This window comes from Mauremys mutica, chromosome 11, assembly GCF_020497125.1.
Source record: "Mauremys mutica isolate MM-2020 ecotype Southern chromosome 11, ASM2049712v1, whole genome shotgun sequence".
NCBI lineage: Eukaryota > Metazoa > Chordata > Testudines > Geoemydidae > Mauremys > Mauremys mutica.
In genome coordinates, this window is record NC_059082.1 from 14,804,025 (window position 1) to 14,823,021 (window position 18,997).

The 18,997-nt window shown below is 45.9% G+C and overlaps 1 protein-coding gene across 4 annotated transcripts in view; it reads left to right on the plus strand.

The window, feature by feature from the left end:
* The first annotated feature begins 504 nt into the window (after positions 1–504).
* ABHD2 (abhydrolase domain containing 2, acylglycerol lipase) overlaps positions 505–18,997 on the plus strand; it is a 63,645-nt gene continuing 45,152 nt past the window's right edge. Inside the window, exons 1-5 of one of the 4 annotated variants that reach the window (XM_044979840.1) lie at positions 505–726; positions 2,777–2,916; positions 4,653–4,753; positions 12,425–12,517; positions 15,439–15,639. In XM_044979840.1, the coding sequence (XP_044835775.1) occupies positions 15,446–15,639 (194 nt within the window). In that variant the 5' untranslated portion in view covers positions 505–726; positions 2,777–2,916; positions 4,653–4,753; positions 12,425–12,517; positions 15,439–15,445. The remainder of the gene's footprint in view (positions 727–2,776; positions 2,917–4,652; positions 4,754–12,424; positions 12,518–15,438; positions 15,640–18,997) is intronic. The other 3 variants (XM_044979839.1, XM_044979841.1, XM_044979838.1) reach the window with 3 other exon arrangements.

Here is an 18,997-nt window from a genome sequence, read left to right on the forward strand (position 1 = left end):
GCCACCAGGAAGGGTGGCCAGACCAAACCCGAGCGCTGCTCTGATCCCTCGCGCCAAGTCTCCATGCCCAGAGCCGGAGGCTGGGCCCAGCTCTGCAGGATCAGCCGCTGCGGGGGTGAGCGTGGGGTGGGCTCGCTCTCCAGCCTCCACCCTGGGCCTCCCCTCTGCAGCAGGCCCCCAACCCACCATCCGGGATACACTGGATCTAGGGTGGGCCTGGCACTGAGCTGGAGCCCTCGGGGGGACTGGGCAGGCTACAGAGCAGTGAGGAGCCAGGTACATGGGGCTGGACAGGTGGCTGGCTGGGGTCAGCCCCGCCCGCAGAGAAGCCAGACCGTGCCGGTGACTCAGAAACAAGCCAGCTCCCCACCCGCTCCCCCGGCCCCTACCCCTCCCTTTCACCACCCACCCCGTCATAAAGCCAATGGCCGTCACCGCCCACCTCTGACTGACAGTAACTGGAAGCCAATGGAATCCAAAGATCCGCCTCAACGGCGCCACAAGCAGCCAATAGCTGAGCAGCTACAGGGTGTGAGCGTTTGCCCACCCCCACGCCGGCCTACTGGCCAACCTCAAGCCGTGTTGGGGGAGAGTGGCGTGGCCAGTCTCCAATCGAATTGCACGGGAGGTTGCTAAGGGGTAGTTGGTAGCAGGGCCGGCTCGGCTGCAGACCGATGGGAACTGGAGCCGGAAGCGTCGAGAACAGCGACCGGGCTGGGCCTACAGGTGAGGTGGGCAGGGGCCGAGACCCCACCCCATAGCGTCCCGGGGGCAGGGCGGGGAGACGGGTAGCGGTTGGTCGTTCTCCCTCCCCCCGCCATCTCGTGAGGGGAGCGGGCGCCGGGCGGGGACCGAGTGTCCCCCACACCCCGCATCCGGCGGGGAGAAGAGCCGGGCAGGGATCCAGTGTCTCCCTCCCGCCCCACATCTATGGGGGAGAGGAAGAGCCGGGCAGGGATCGACCCCCCCCAGCGTCCATGATGGGTGGGGGGGAAGGAGAGGGGCAGGGATCGCGTGTCACCGGGGGCGAGAGCAGGGCAGGGATCGAGTGTTAACGCCCCCCCCCCCCCGACCACGATGGGAGAACTGGGCAGGGATTGAGGTCCCCACTCCACATCCATCTAGTGGTGGGGAACCTGGTGGGGATATGGCGTCTTCCCCATCCCTCCTTGCATCCATCTGTGGGGTGGGGGGACCTGGGCAGGAATCAAGGACCCTTCTCTTTCTCCCCCATCCTTTTGGCCCTCTCCTGCCCCTATGGATGACAAGCCCTTCCCACCCACACCAGAGTAAGGATAGTCCTTATTGCACACTTACTGGTGCTCTGTGCAGCCCAGTTCAAAATTACCCCAGTGTCACAGGCTTTCACCTGTACTTTACAGAGCCCTGCCTCATGTGGGTGCATATGACCTCCAGAATGTTCTCTGGCATTCATCATCTGCTTTCTCCCTTTCTTAACATGCTCTTCCGCCCCCATCCCCCCCCCCCCCGACAAAAAATTCTCACCCTTCCTGAGGCTTTACGTGCTCTGGATATTTGCAACCTGTTCTCATGCCTTGTCCTCTTCCCTTCCCCTGTTTCCATTTAGCGATGCTGCATGTGTTTAGTTATTTCTTTGTAATTCAATCCCTTCAACTCAGGAGCACTTTTATTACTTCTGTTCATCGGCATGTGTCTGTGCAGTCTACCAAGTGCAGTTATTTCAGTTCTATATAAAGGGACAGTTGCCTCCCGGTTTGGTGATGTGATGCCTCTGTATGTGCAGTCCAAAATTTCATTAGCCTCTATTGCACCCATATCACATTGCAAACTCATGTCTTGTTTGCTGTCCACTATCACGCCTAAGTCTCCTTCAGCTGTTCCTGCCTTTCAAGTTTCACCTTCCCATTAGAAAAAAAGGATTGTTTGCCTTACTCTGTAGGTTGTAGCTATCTAAGTTCTCTCCATTTTCCAGTTTATACCTTTAATCTCTTGTTTTCCTTGTATTATTACTTTTTTCTCACTGGTGTCTGAAATACCCTTCTGATTTGGGATCAGCAAACTTAATAAGCCATAATCTGCCTTTCCATGTCATTTAATAAAGATCCTAAATAAAAATGTACATAATATGAAACCCTGCTGCACCCTTCCTTCCTCCCATCCCCAATAATATTTGGCATTGTTATAGCACTTCCTCATCCAAGGATCTCAAAGTGCTCTGCAAGAATGGAGATAGTATTGCTGTCCCCATTTTGCAGTTTGGAAACTGAGGCATAGAGGTGAAATGACTCAGGTCGCAAGTTGATGGTGGTAGACCTAGGAACTAAAACTCGGGTCTCACTTCAGTCTGGTATTCTATCTACTGGATACATGTCCTTCTGTTACCTCCTTCCCTTGCCAACTCCTGGCACCTGATATATTTCTGAGGCAAGATTGGTGAGGTAATGTCTTTGATTATGCACTGACTGAGGTACACCACGTGTTGTGGTAGGCATGGGTAAATTGTGGTGTGTGTGTGGGGGGTTCTTCTTTAATTTTTTTATTGTAGGTGGTGTCAGAGTTGTCGGTTGGCCTCATTCACATAGTCGCCACGGTTGAGGACTATGATGGCACCCCCTTTTTCTGCTGATTTGATCACTATCTGATGGTTAGATTTCAGGGACTGTGTATCAGTCTTCTTGGCAGTTTAGAGGTTATGATGAAAATGATGTTTTTAAGGACTTCACAGTCAAATTTTTTGGGGGGTGGGGGAGGTCCAATACAAGATATTACCTCACCCACCTTGTCTCTCTAATAGCCTTGGGCCAACACAGCTACAACACTGCCATATTTCCGGCATTCTGTAACCAACTCTAGATGTCATTTGACTACCACTTACGGTCTGTTCCGTTGTCAGTCTGAGACAGTGCTCTGTCCGAGTCAGTTTGGGTTTTCCAGGTAAGATTTCATGTTACATTGTATCAAATATTGTACTGCTGTTCATGTGTTACAGCTATTATATTTCTTAAAACTGATGTTTTAAGATATTTTCTTAAAAACTCATCCTTGTCTGCAATGACTAGTTCTTTATTAAACCAACAGCTATGCATACATACAGTAGTTCCCGGTTTCTTTAGCACCTAGATAGCTACTTGTTTTGGTTTTGATTGAAGTTATAGTTGCCCTATTGTCATGGTAAGTACCAGGATTGCTAGTTCCTTTTTTTTTTTTTTTGGTATAAGATGACCACCATGCTTCCTTTTTCTCACGACTGCTGGTCTAGAAATGCCTGTGGGCCGGGCTTATTAATCGAATCAACTGACTGGTACAAAGTGTTCAGTTTTTCATTTTATTACTTTTTATCAATAGCTGTTTTATTAAGCTAAATACCTGTTACTGCCTAATTGTCGTCACTCAGTTTCAATGAGATGGGCTTTAAAAAGTACCGGTAGCTCAGCCATTTTAGAATTCTCACTGTCCCCCCTTCCTCATTTTATTAGACCTACTTTCTCTCATGTTTGGTTGCCACTTCTGTACTTCTAACAGCTGGACTTGGGCTAGACGTTCGTTCTGCATTTTTTGTTTGTTTTTTTTGGTCTCCCTCCCTCAATTTTTTTTCCCTTGCCAAACCTTAGCTCAGTTCTTATAAGCTGGTCTGGTTCCTACACCGCAAGGGAAGCTTGGGCAGACTCTGCTGTTTTTCTCCTGGCCCAGTAGAGGTGCATAGAGCCCTGCAAAGCTGTGGATATCCATGGACCATGTTTGCGGATCAGCTGTGTATACAGATTTTGGATCTGCGCAGGGCTTTAGAGATGCATTCATTTTGCTCCATTGTTCGTCCTCCTATAGGCTTCATTAGTGAGGGTACAGGACAGAAAGATGCATCTTTAGGGAACTGGATACAACAGGCTCTAATCTGTGTTTTATTTAATAAGCCCTTGCCATACGTATCCTGTAGGATATATTTGCAGCTTTTTTGCACTGGGCGTAGCTGAGCATAACTTGCAGGCTTGTCTACACTTACAGCACTGCAGCTGCACCCTCTTAATGAAGATGCTGCCTATACCAATGGGAGAGCTTCTCCTGTCAGTGTAGATACTCCACTCGCCTGAGTGGCGATAGCTAACAGGAGAAGCCCTCCTGTTAACATAGGAGCTACTGCCTTGGGGGTAGGTCGGTATAACAATGTTGCTTAGAGATGTGGATTTTCCACACCCCTGAGCGATGTAGTTATGTTGAAATAAGTAGCCTGAGTCTCAGTGGGAGATGGCAGTTGCCCCAGGCTTTACTGGTGCTGGAGAGGGCTAAGCTCTCCCTGTTTCTCCTGGGGATGAAGTAGCTTCTTACAGGAAGGTCTGTGGCTGTCTATCCCTTCTGTCACTATTCCCCCCCCCCTTTGAAAAACAGCGTCTTCTGGGTGGAGCTTTGGCTTTTGAGTGAACTTTTTCTAGCTCTCTTTTCTCTTCAGGTGAGATCTGGGCTTCCTGTTTAGTGAACTAATCCAAGATTGCTATAAAGCATCATAGATGGGAGAAGCACTTGTGTGACATGTAAAGACGCACCCTCAAAGATGCTTCCCTGTCCTGAAGGGCACACCATCTAAAATAGCAGCACTGTTGTGGGTGCAGGTAATAGTTGAGGGGGATGAAGTGATGAAGGAATAACCAGAATAACACTGTGGATTTGCTTGGCAGGTACAAGTCAAGTTGGTTCCAAGTTGTAGAAAAAGATGGGGTTTGGGTGTCTGGTGCTCAGGTGCGGTGGAGGCAGCTGTGAACAAAGCAGTTAGAAATTAGTAAGTACAAAATCAGTTGCTCTCTGGACTGGGATTTGTAGCATCCGTTGTCTACCTGGGCTTCTTTGTATTTAATAATTGTAAGTAAACAGTTTGCTAATTCCAGTAATTACTCCCTTGGCCTTTCTGTTCCTCTTTTGTGTTTACAAAAGATTGCAGATTCATTTTAGTGGTGGCATTAGGATTTTATAATAAACACTTTCAATGGCCAGTAATACTGCCTTTAATACTTACCCAGGATAAATCTTGACCTACAAAGTCTCAGCCTGGGCACAAACTAGCTCAGGGGTCGGCTACCTTTGGCACGCGGCTCACCAGGGTAAGCACCCTGGCAGGCCGGGCCGGTTTGTTTACCTGCTGCGTCCGCAGGTTCAGCTGATCGCAGCTCCCACTAGCCCCAGTTCGCTGCTTCAGACCAATGGGGGCGGTAGGAAGCGGCACGGGCTGAGGGATGTGCTGGCTGCCGCTTCCTGCCACCCCCATTGGCCTGGGACGGCGAACCGCGACCAGTGGGAGACGCGATCGTCCGAACCTGCGGACACGGCAGGTAAACAAACTGGCCCGGCCCGCCAGGGTGCTTACCCTGGCGAGCCGCATGCCAAAGGTTGCCGACCCCCAAACTAGCTTTTAACCAAATTTTGCTTTAGGTAGCAGGTCTAGTGGTTTCACCTGCTCTGGGGCCAATATTTTGTATGGAATATTATGGTTTTCTGAAGTTCTGTTAGTGTTTGAGTTATTTTCAGTTATGGTTTTGGGTTTGTTCTAAAGATTATTCAACATACACTGTATTTGTAATGCAAAACATTACATAAATGTTAAAATAAACCTCACCTGCTGCTGTTAATCTAAAATGTGCATGAACTGTTTTAATATCTCCAAATATTTGAAATCTGATCATATGTACAAATAAACATTTCCCACTCTTTCTTTAAAAGCCAAATCTAGCGTTAAAGGTTCATCTGATGGATAAGTTAATCATGTATTTAAAAGGGTTGATTAACTTCAATACCAGACAACCAATTTCAGTGTCAACATACAAGGAGGAAAACAGCCGTTTAAACTAAGCTTTTTGCTTAAAAAAATAAATAAAAGCCACTGTTGTTGCTCCAGAGGTAGCAATGGTGGGAATGCTAATGGAAAGAGGCGTGCAGGCAGTTGGCAGCATTTTAAGCACAATTTAACACTACCCAAAGGACTTTTGTACAACATGGTGCTTAGAATTCTGGTCCTTGCTCCAGGGTAGCGCTCCCATTGATAACATAAATTCAGTGCTGCTAGTGCTAGCAGCAGTGGTAGGAAACAAACACAAGATGTCCTGTGTTTTCAGTAGAATAGTTGCCTGGTACTGAAGTTGCATCACACCATTAAGAAATTTCTGTTTCAGCATCCGCATCACTTCAGTTAAACAGCATGAAAATAGGTAGTTGGAAGTGGAATCATGGGGAGATCGATCCAGGGCATTAGCATTCTTTGTCACTTTGGATCGAGCTCTCAGGAATGCTAGACCTGTCAATAACTCCTCTTTTAAAAAAGCTTTTGTTGTCACTTAAATAAGGTGTTTTTACACCTTTCAGATTTGTAAGAATGAGGAAAATTAAATCTAACCAATTTATCACAATTTCAGCTGTTTGCTTTTTACAGTTTCAGGTTGTCTGCTCAAAAAAACCCAGTAATCTTTAATAGCCGGAATCTAGTTGATTTCACTTTCTACTTCTAAAGCTTTAGCTCAGCACAGCAGATTCAGTTGCAATTTTTCCACGGGAATAAATTCCAAAAACATTTGTGTACAGTGGAACTAAAAATAAACATGGAAACTTTCTTAGAATTGTGACAAAACTCTGCCTTAAAAAAACTAATTTGGGGGTTGGGATTGCATCGTATAATGTGTACGGAAGGCATTACGTGTGTCAAAATAACTAAATGTAATGCACACCAATACACTGACAGTGCAAACTATTGAACTAATTTTAATGTATACTTAATCTACAATCATAAGCTATGTACTGGATGTGTGCTAAACCTCACACATTGTATAGTACCAGCTGATGTCTCTGGCCTGGCTGGAGTCTGGGGTCCTCTGGCAATATGGTATGAATGTGCCCTTCGGTAGGGAAATTGTGGCAAGATTGGTTGGGTCACGGGATGTGGCAGTGATTTTTATCTTTTGATTCATAGTAGGGGCAGGGTCTCGGGTTCTGTCTGGCAAGGAAAGCCATTTTAATGAACTAGAAGTGCAGAGTTTAGATTTATTAAATTTGTATTATGGTATGACCTGGTAATCCTAGTCAGAATCCCATTTTTCTAGTTGCTGTTCAGACATGCATTAAAATCTGAAGTGCGTATACTGTGAGAAATATGCAGGATTAGTTAGGCAGAACTAGGTTAAAAGTATTAAAGTGAACTGATTTGGAGGAGGAAAATAGGCACCTAAGAACCTTTCCAGATTACAGTACTCACTGAGTTTCACTGGGAGTTTGGCATTTCACTGCCTTTTGTGCCTTTGCAGAGATTTTTTGGGGGGAATGAGAGGGATGTGGAGGGTGACATTTTTTAGAAACCTAACTATCAATGGATGGAGCTCTCAGCTGACTTTAAGGCTCTACATATCTTGCATTCCTGGTCAGTCCTCACCAGAAGCTGAGAATTGCATGTGCCAGAAGCATTCTGGGTATTGTTCATAACTAGATGACTATGTGTTGGGCTTCTTTAAAGTGGTCCTTGTTCTTCTGCTTATCTCAGTCTTGAAATGATGTTGCCTTGTTTTTAGTTTTTGAATTTATGAATATAAAACTTAAAATTAAAAAGTTCCCCTGGACTCGTGCTACTAGTTTTCATTGGCTGCAAACACGCTTTGTGTGAGGGGCTCTGCAAGATTCCTCTTCTCATGCGTGGAGAAAATGGAATTCTCTGAGCACTATTCCTGCTAGTACATTTCCTGCAAGTGCTGGGAGACTGCACAGATAACTCTGTGCGGCTTCACTGGGCGATACTGTTCCCTCTAATGTTGACAGTGTAGGTATCTTTCTCCAGTTATATTTTATAATATTTGAGGCTGGCCTATTTGCTTAGTGCTTTTGGACTTTGTCTCTTGTTTACTTTGCAGAGAAAGCTGTGCTGAGCGCTCAGCCCTGGGTGGGATGGAGTGTATCTTATCGCTCAGCAGCAACTCCTGCAGCTGACCAAAGAGCATCTGTGATGGGCCCTGCTTCCTGTTGTCTTGGCTGAAAACAGTTCTGATGTGACAGTGTAAAGAAGGGAATCCTCAGGCTCCCTACCAGGAGACGGGCTCAATATATCTAAGGCTTGGACAGTATGACTGTGCTTTTTAAAAAATACTGTGAGGGAACCTAACAGGCCTCCTAGATAGTTACACAGGTCCTGTTCAATAGGCCTAAAAAATCAGATTATAACTTCCAGGTTGGTTCATGTACCTGTGACTTGATGCCGGCAGCATCCCGCCCAGGGCTTCGATGAAGTAGCATTGCACTGAAGAGACTGACAGTGCAGTAATGGAGTGCTCTGAGGTTTGTGTATTTCCCTTGTGCTTAGTGTAACTCTGGCTCCAGTGGGTAGCAGGTTAGATAAATAACTTGCTATGCTGTATTGCACACCTGTTGGAGGAGGGGTTGGCCAGTATTTTTTTTCCACATAAATTACTGTGAGACCTACAAGGTTGCCTGTTTTGTTTGTTTGTTTGTTTGTTTGTTTTCTGTTTAGGCAGGTTATCTAGTATAAGTATCCAGGTTGCAGTTACCCTACAAAATAAGGACAAATATGGGGAGGTTGGTTCTTTGGGGTTCCAGCACATAAGAGATTCTCTACTTACTTCAGTGTTGCCAATTAAATGGGGCAGGAGCCTTGGTTCTGCTTTAATCTGATGAATCAAAGAACCTGCTATTACCCTGAAGCAGAGTAACACTCATATCTTCTGATCCATCCATAAAGGACTTCAGCAACATCTCGACTGTGACACATCACTTACACTCCATAGATCTTGTTTCCAAACCTAATCATAGTTTTAGATAAGATAACTCTCCATATTCTGAGAGCTGGTCAGGCTGATGTACCCTAATGTGGCAGGTTACTCTTAAGTAATACTGAATGTATTTCTGAATGCAGTCTCCTTATATGCACTAGCTTGGTTTGCCTGGTCCCTGCTATTTCATAAACATGTTTGTATTTTGAGTTGTGGGAGCAAACATAGGGAAGGCTGGGAATGTGCTTGAGTACATGTGAGTTTCTTTGCTTTGTAAGATAAAGAGTCATTTGGATGCACCTTATCAAGGCAATAGCAGAGCCCTAATGGTTTTGCATCTGTGTACATCTGACCAGTACACCCTGTAGTTAAATGTACTGAAATTGCCATATTTCTTTTTGACAAGCAGGAATCTGCGAGGCTCCTTTGTAGAAAGTTAATTGGAGCAGCAGTTAATATTATAGAGAATCTGTCAAATGGGTTGTGAAAACTCCAGATTTGGAACAAGGAGGACAAAATGCAAGAGCTGCCTGTGATGCGTTCTATCTAAAATGGTTCTGTTGAAACATGCTGCTAAGGAGAATCAAAGCAGTTTATTTTGGGAGAAGGGAGGAAAGATTCAAGAGGCTCTGGCTGCAAGCTAGACTTAAAGGGTCTCTGTTAGCAGGGCCAAAAGAGATTCCCCTGCTTACAGAATTACCCAAGCAAAGTTTTCAAAAGTAAATTTGCTTAGAACGCTAAAGTGTATGGGCAAATCTCTTCAAAGTGCTCAGCTCCAAGGGTGGGTCTTTTGGATGCTAGCTGCTCTCCATAAAATCAGATAACTTACTGAACACTCCTGGCTGTCTGGCCCCAGCTGCATGGTGCTTTATGCAATGTAAACACTCTCCCATAACCTTACAGCACCTCTACGCTTGAAATATCTGGCTTGTGTGCTATGTAATGAAGAATTCAAAATCCACCAAAGGCGCTAGCTGAGAAGTTTCTGTCAGACCATGATACGAGCCAGATCCTCTGTTCTGAAGGCTGACTGACTGACCAACCAAATCCCTCCCTTGAGCCCTGATTTTGGCACAGTGGTCTTTCAGCACTGAACTGTGTGCTGCAACTTTGATTTGTTCAGTTTCCCCTCATAGAGCTTGTCTGCACAAGCAGTTAGTTCTCTGCAAGCTGGGATTTGAATCTATCCCGCACTAGCCTGCCACTGTCTGTCTGTGGGGACCCTGCTGACACGCATTAACAATTGGTTAATGTGTTTTGGGTAGTTTCATTTCCAAGGGGATTAGATTATCTTCACAGGTGCTAAATAAGGAGACCCTAAGTGCAGGGTCTGTCTCAGAACATGCTGCTTAGGACTTCCTACCAAATGCTCAGAAGTTCCTTAGGGTGTTCTTTCAGTTTTTGGCAGGTACCCTTTTTGTGGAATCGTCAATTGACTTGAATCTCTGAGGAAAAGGCAGAACAAAAAGTTCTTGTGTGTGCTGATTATGGATGCAAACGTTTCATGTAATTGCATAGAATTTGAAATAGCAGTTTGATATCTTGCCATCCACATGTTACTGAGCCTGCAAGAAACAGATGTACAATTTTATTCTTCTTGCATTTTATGCAATCCTTCGTACAGCTTGCTACTGAGACGTACGGTAACCTGTCGGTAAGGGCGGAGTTTGTCCCCTGTGGAAGTTCCAGTATTTGTATGCAGAAGACACCATTTAATGCATTACCAAACCCCCCCCTCACCGCCCCCAAAGCAAATCTAGTCCCGACACATTAATTCTGTATGCCTGAACACACACAAGCAGACGGACTTCTAAAAACTAGTATTCCTGCTATAACCTCCAGGATTTAGTGCAGAGTGTGCGGTGACCTTCAACTTTATTTTACTCTCAGTGGCATGTTTTCAAAAACTGTTCTAGTTCAGCGGTGCCTCCTCTGGGGAGGCCTGTTGACTTCTGCCTGTTTCTTTCTCACTGACTTCTGCTACTTTTTGCCTGGCTTATCCTCATCTAAATTGTCTCAAAGACTTCTGTCCTATATTTGTTTTTTGTGGACTTATTTCTTAACAGAAACCCCTAGCGCTTACAGTGCCTCCCTCTGACCTATGTACAGCAGTATGTTACGCTCAGCTTGGTGTGACATACTGCTGTACATAGGTCAGAGGGAGGCACTTAGACAGTCTAACTGCTGCGCTAGCATCACATTCAACTTTGTGAAAACAGGTCAGGATGACACAAGTCTGTGCACATAATTCCTAGACTATTTTTAAGGCCAGATGAGACCTTATTGTTTATTATGACCATATAGTCTGACCTCCTGCATAATACAGACCATAGAATTTCACTCAGTAACTACTGCATTAAGCCCACAGCTGCTGGTTAAGCTACAGCACATCTTTTAGAAAGACATCTAGTTTATCTGAAGACCTCAAGTGATGGAGAAACCATCACAATCACTTGATATGTGGATCCCTTCAACCTTGTTTTAATGGAAATGTGGGTTAAAGGATTAAAAAATGTCACCATCTTAAACTTCCCTTGACTTACTTTCATCCCTCTTGTTTCTTACAGTGTAGATATAGGTCTAGTGACATCTTATGGCTTCTGACATGCCAACTTGTCAACAGTTGGTCAAAAGTACACCGAAGTTCCTTTGAGAGGATAGGAGGCATACAAATTTAAGAGCTTTCCTGTAAAGACAATTAAGTATCATTGGTTAGACCCAGTGCAGGATAGCCTGGCTGATGGAATGGTCTCTAAAACAATACATGCAGAGCTGCTGAGTCATGGATTCCAGATGGTGGAAGGCAGGAGGGTGGAAGGCAGGGCTGTGATTATCTTCTCCAGAAGCTTGGATTCCAGATTAGCGTATTATGTCTATAGGGGATCAGAAGAACCAATAGTGAAGCATAAGTGACTCGCCTCTGAAGCGATACCCTTTTCACTTGCCTTAATGCAATGTCATGACATACCAGATTTTGCCATAAGTGTTGGCACACGTGTATACTAGTGTTAATTAAATGGGCATGTCTGAACCTCCTGTTTGCTGTCACAATCTTACTGAAGAATGATACCAAAAGTGTGGAAGCCAAACCGAGTTTGTAAATGAGCTTCCATCTGTTAAAGTAAGAATTCTCTTGGCTAAGCCTGTGTTAAAGCAATGGAAATGATTTTTTCAGTTTGGCAGGTTAGCACTTTCACAGTGCTGGTGCTGTACAGTCTACAGAAAGCTGAGAAGAGGCCTGGTAGACCCTTACACACTCCCAGGATTTCCTGACATTGCATGATCCCTGCATAGTACCACTTCCCAAATCTCCTGTCTTCTCAAGTGCAAGGCTGACTTGTATTTGAAAAGTGTTTCTCACTTCCAGCATGTGTGAATTTACAGGATGCTTCAATGAAAGTGGGATTTGTCTTTTGCAGTGAAAATACTTACGTTGTGCAGTTCAAGAATTGCTACGCGGGGTAGATCAACTAAAGTAATTTGTGCTTGAAAGGCGGCTTCCATGAAGCAGATGTATCAAAGAGTACACTGTGTCACCATGACTTTCAGACACAAGTTAATTACCATCATCTTTTTACTTGCAGACATTCTTGTCTGCAGTGGGGCCTCTACACAGTCATTTGTGTTCTTTCTGTTAGGCTGCATATCTCTCTACTGGAAGTGGTGGTAATGTGATATTTGTGGTTTTATTTTAGGGTAATTCTACTAGAACATCGATCTGAACAGTAAAACTCGGATCCTTTGAGGACTGCCTGAATACTTCTAGCTCTGAAGAACAAGCAACACTGGTAAATATTTCTCTCATTTCTTTGGATGAGTTAATATTTGGCATGGGGAGAGAAGGGCTAAGGAAAAATTGCCCACTTAGCTCTGGGTCTGCTTAAATGGATTGCTTTTCCAGAACAGTAGCTAGCTGGAGACCTAGTATCAAGGGCCCTTCTAGTTCCGCATTTCTATGATTTCTACATAGAGGCTGACCGTTGCATGTCTGCTTCTGGGGCAGAGCCTAGGCCAAAGTTGGAGACTCTCATAGTTTCTGTCATATACAGAGGGATGAAGAGTGTGTGATCCTTGTGTTTCTTTGCATAATCTTGTATCTAAGAAGTTTGTGTAGGGCTCTGGGTTTTTAACCCTAATCTCGTCTCTTGGTTGCAGAACTACGGTAAGCCTAAGTGGAAAAATAACACACTCAGCTGGCATTTGATACCCAGATAGGATATTTGATACTATGAGGGGCAGGTTATCCCATATCTGCCTACTGCATGGTTTCTGGCACCTCCTCCAAAGGTGTGGTGTTGGCGCTGTCAGGTTACTGGATTTGATGGACCTCTGGTCTGATCCAGTCTGGCAATCCTTGTGGTCCTGGGCAACGATAAGTAAGGCTGCGAGTTTGTCACGGAGGTCTTGGAAGTCACAGATTCCATGACTTTCCAGGACCTCCATGACTTCTGCAGCGGTCAGTCGCACCGGCCACTGCTGGGCAGTCTTGGGCCACCATGCCCCCCCCAACTCTGCAGCAGCAGGATTTTGGGTGGGGTGGGGCTCAGGGCTAAGGAAAGGGAGTTGGGGCACAGGATGGGGTGAGGGCTCTGGGTGGTGCTTACCTCGGAGGGCTCCCCGGAAGCAACGACATGTCCCTCAGCTTGTAGGTGTAGGTGCAGCCAGGCGGCTCCGCATGCTGCCTCTGCCGCAGACACCGTCCCCACAGCTCCCATTGGCCACGGTTCCTGGACAATGAGAGCTGCTCAGCCAGTGCTTGGGGTGAAGGCAGCGCACGGAGCCGTCTGGCCATGCCTCCGCCTGGAAGCCGAGGGACATGTCGCCACTTCCAGGGAGATGCACAGAGCCAGGTAGGGAGCCCGCCAGCCCCTCCAAAACCCCCTCAGCACCAGGGGGGATCCTGGTCCCCTCCCTCCAAGCATCCAAGATTTAGTCAGGGATTTATAGTAAATGCCATGGACAGGTCATGGCATGTCAATTTATGTTTACTGCCCGTGACCTGTCCATGACTTTTACTAAAAATACCCATGACTAAAATATAGCCTTAACGATAAGGAGGGTTCAGATAACATGATAGATTAAAGTAAACAATCTTATAGTTCAGTGTGAGAAGGAGTTTACTTCGACGCTATTTCATGGTAGTGTCATCATGTCAAACTTCTCTCTAACTCCACTGACCCAGACTGCTCCTCTGGGGTGTTTGGTATTTCTAAAGAATAGGTATCCCATTACCAAACACACATCCCAGTGTTCCTATCCTCAAGCAATCGGAAGGATTTAGACTGAGTCCACTCACTGCTAGGGCGCTTCCTTCTGGCCCTGTCTGGGGATTAGCTCCATGCCGGTCCAACACTCCTTTCTGCTGTTCGCTGCATGTCCTGCTGCTCGCTCGCACTCTGTCTGACCTGGGTGCTGTGTGTTTGTGGCTTGGCCCTCCGGCCAGGTCACTGTGCGTTTTTCCCTTCCAGGGAAACCTTTTCGCCTTTCCATACAAAGGGTCCCAGGCAGTTGTCTCATTCTCTGTCCAGTCTTCTTGTTCCCTAGTGGCTGGTAGGCAAACTCAGGCCTGCCTTCTACTCTCGGTTCCAGCTCAGGGGCCCTCTAATCAGCAGCCAAGGTCTGCACCGTCCTAAACCTTGCTGACTTTTCCTGAGCCTTTCCTATGTCTTCTGGTTTCCCTCTGGGTTTGTCAGCCCAAATGCTCTCCTCCCAGGGGGTGAGTGCAGATCAGGGGTGCCAGAACAAGGGGGGGCAGAAGACCATGCCCCCATCACTTTTAAAAGTGGGAGGGCTATGCCCTCACATTTCTTACCGGCCGTAAGGCGGGGGCAGAAGAGGGGGTGGGGTAGAGCAAGCAGGGAATGGGCCTTGGGGGAAAGGGTGGTGTGGAGCCAGAGCCATAGTGTGGGTGCCGATAGGACCCCCGCCACACACACACATAGTTTTAGGGAGCTTCTGCCGCTCCTGCTGCAGATTAAAACTCTAGGCCCAAACGCACCTCCCTTCCCCCGAGGAGTGACTGCAGACTGCTTCCCTGCAGCCCCTTTCTGTTGCCAGCTTCCTGGTTTCTATCTTAGCCCCTCCTATTCCTTTCCAGGTGGGCTCTGTCCTCATTCAGGGGATTTTTTTAGTCCATCAAATTCCCCTCAGCTGTGGTCTACCTGGTTAACTTCCCCCTTCTCAGCCTCATTAGCCCCTTCCAGACTGGAGTGGAGTGATACAGTGGTATGACAGTTCTAGGGACTTTGTGTGGAACTATGGCTTGACCTACTATGAGGAGAAATTGGGCATGTCTTGGTTTCTCATCTCTTCCCAAAATGTGGCACCACTCCCACCTTCAGTTGTGCTAGGCATTCTTTGGTGACATTGCAGCCAGCTAGTGGTTTTGGGATCTTGGCAGTGTGTGATGCTTAAGATACCCACATTACTGAAATCATAATGCAACACTGAATAGGAATAAATCTCCCTCCCTAACTGATCCCCCTGTCTGTACCAGAGCTACACGAGATGACCCTTTAGAGTCATAGAATGCATGGCAACTCCAGATGTGACTTGTTTTGAGTGGACCCTGTCATGGGAGTATTTATTTGTGCAGCGAAGTGTTCCTATAGCACTATCAGCGGGATTCTGTATTTCATACTGCAGCTTGACTTGCTGTGTAAATGTGCCAATACGTTGCAAAAAGGCTAAACCTCTTCTTTGTCTCCAGATTTAAAATGAATGCAATGCTGGAAACCCCCGAGCTGCCAGCAGTGTTCGATGGGGTGAAGCTGGCTGCAGTCGCTGCTGTTCTCTATGTCATCGTTCGCTGCCTGAATCTAAAGAGCCCAACTGCCCCTCCTGATCTCATTTACCAGGACACTGCTCTGTCGCGCTTCCTGCTCAAATCCTGCCCGCTTCTGACGAAAGAGTGAGTGATAAATACAGCCTTATAACTAATGAACTTTTATACAGTGAAGAGAAGTTGAGCTTAGGTATTCTCACCTCACTGCATACAGTTGTACAAGAACACCGTAAACCTGGCTATAAATAGATGGCAGAGTATTCTTTGGAGATGCAGAACTAACGGCAGGGACCTATATTTGTTGGCATAAAAAAGCCCCTCCAAGTGATGGTTACAGTGTTGCCCAGGGTCCCCAGGATCCAGGCCTCATTGGGCATGTCTGGGAGCAAACCCCTCAGCTCGGGTAGTCACACTTGGGCTAGTAGGGCTTGAGCTAGCACACTAAAAATAGCTGGGCCGAGGTAGCCAAACAGGCTCAAGCCCACCCCGTTGCCTGGTCCAAGCTCTGATAGCTAGCCTGAGCGGCCGCCGGTGCCATAATGTCCACACAGTTCTTTTTAGCACGCTAGTGTGAGCTCCACTAACACAAGTCTTTCTACCTGGCTGTGAGGCTCACTCGCAGCTGCAGTATAGACATAGACACGTTGTGTTGTGTGCTGTACATATGCATGGAAAGGCAGTCCCTGACCCAGTCAGTGTCTTGGCTTACATCACTGGGACGTGTTCCCCAGTATGGAAGAGTAGGGCCCAGCACAATATGCTTCCTCCTGTGGGAGGTGTAGGGAATATCTGTTATAACGTCCTACACTCCAGTGAGTCACAGAGCATTTTGACACTTCTAGAACTTACAGTATAAGAGCTTTTCAATCCATTTGTCAGAGTGCCTGCAGTTCATTTCAAGATGGGTGAAACCATCAAAATGTTGAGCAAAGCAGATCTCTTTCATAGCAGTCTAATAAATAAGAAAGCAATGAAATGCTGGTTCTTGCCAGCTCCTCTTTGAGAGGGAGGCTTGTAAAACTAGCATCTGTTAGTTAACTGCAGGAGTGACCCTTTAAGGTATCAGGCCAAAACTTTTCCTACTCTGCTGTCTGCAAAGTCGATGTAACTTTTAACAAGAAAGAAGTAAAATCTAATGCTTAATACTGGCCTGTTACCTTAAATCCGAGTGAATAAGTGAAGACTCGGCACACCACTTCTGAAAGGTTGCCGATCTCTGCTCTAGAATATAAACATCAAAAATACGGATAATGCAACACTTAAAGGTTGCGATTCTGTTGTGCAATAACTGGAGGAAATACAGAAGTATATTTTCCACAGAGCCTTAACATGACAGTAACAGCCTGTGCAATATTGCACTGTTTACTGTCCACGTTCTCACGGAAACTATGGTGTCAAAACTCTGATCTGAGTGGGACTCTCTTCACTCTGTAACCCTTCTCTAAAAGGAGGTACTCTCCCTTTGGGAGGGGTAGTGTGGTTCTCTGACATCTTTAATTTTAAGAATGAAATACATATAGACAAGAATTTATTTTAACTTCCATTTCCAGAGACTTTCAGGAAACAAATATTTAAATCTCTGTAAATGTGCATGCAAATCATTCACAAGAGTAATTAACCAACACTACGTGGAAATTACTTGTGCTCATACTCCATTGTAGTATCTTGTAAGGCTTGATTAAATACTAGCTGTTTTAGAGCATAAGGGAAGCTGATTATGCAGCTTACTTTGCATTCATGTTTGAGGAGAAATTGTGGCACTTTCTTTTTTTTCTTCCTTTGTGTCTGTACTCAGCTTTCTGTTAAATCCCCCACTGGTACAGCTATTTCTCTGTAGTAGTGAAGTGAAGATCACCCTCTGGCTTCCAGACAGCCACAACTTCAAATTCAGTGTACATGTTGGAAAAGTAGTGGCCTGTTAACAGGTATTATTAAAGTGAGTGAGCGACTGGTGGTAGGGAGCTTTCAGGAAAGGGAACGCGTGTGGGTAGAAATGAGAGAATAACTTGGATGCTGTCTTGTAAAGCTCTGTAGGAAATGCCTGAAATGATTTCTAAGGGATTGGTTTAGTCCCAGCTTCACAGCCTTCAGCTGCATTTATACTTTCAAAATCTTTATTTACATTCATCAACAGGAAGGGTCGGTACACTTCATATATGAAGCTACTGAATCTGACTTTAGAAACTTGGCTGTGGCTAGTCCAACTCTGAGAGAAACCCGAGTCCAGAGTGTCTTCATCAGACATGCCACTCGTGTTCAGTGCCTTACTAAGTGTAATCCTGTAGCGTGTTCCTCTTCGATTCTATTTTTTTTTCTTGACAGTCTTATTCCATGAACCACAAACTGGGATGTAAACCTAGTACCTTCCTTCAGTAGTCCAGCTGGTGTTAAGTGAATTAGTGAGCAGCTTCATAGTTGCCTGAGCCTGTTGCCAGCTAGATACTGAGACTGGTAGATGCCAGTGGTGCTTGTAACAGGATCACCAAGTAAGTTAGTTACAAGCTTTCCACTAATCTCTTGTGGACTCTCTTCAGACCCAGCCAATGGAAAGGAATTAGATGTGGTACATTGCTAAAATCCCCATCTGTCCTCCTATCCACCATTCCACTGTTTTCATTGTCTGGCTCTGTCTTGTTCATCAAATGGAAATACCTTCTAACTGGTATTATGGTAGCAGCAGGCTCTTAACAGTCATAATTTAAGCAGCAGGGTCTCTTGCTTTGAGGTTCTTGTATCCTGATCAGTGACTGTCAGTCTCTCAGTGCTCTGGGATGACCAAAATTTGCACCTGTCTTTTGTCACCAGCTGCCAGACAAGTTCAGTTAAGTTAGCAACCTGCTGTCCCTCTTGTTCCTTTAGAACTATAACTTGTTCTGTTGTCTGACTCTCACCTAAACAGGCACATCTTGTGTTCATTGTGCCTTTTCTGGGCTATGCTTTTTGGTACACCTCTACCCCGATATAACGCGGTGAAGCAGCGCTCGGGGGGGGGGGGGGCGAGGCTGCGCACTCTGGCGGATCAAAGCAAGCTCGATATAACGCAGTTTCACCTATAACATGGTAAGATTTTTTGGCTCTCAAGGACAGTGTTATATCGGGGTAGAGGTGTATGTGGTTTTCTTGCTGTGCCAGTGTGTATCCATTCTCTGGTTTCTTGGGGGTGAGATTGATAACCACAGGAGATCTATTCTCTTCCCAGAACTCTCCTTCCCCCAAGACTTCTCATCAAGGATTTAAAACTGCAAACATGTTTCATATGGCCAGGCGTAGGCAAATGACTCTGTAAAAAGGCTTTTAATACATGCTGAAAGCACACCCAGGAATACAGCCTGGGGTTTTTTATCCTTTGCCTGTGTAGTAATTTTCTATCCTAGTCATGCTGCCTGGCACCAGAATACTATTTCATACTGTCATGCTTTGTCCTTTGGCTGCTTCCTCCTCCCGAAAGGAGCAAATATCAAGTTGTCGTATGCTCGTCTCCTTC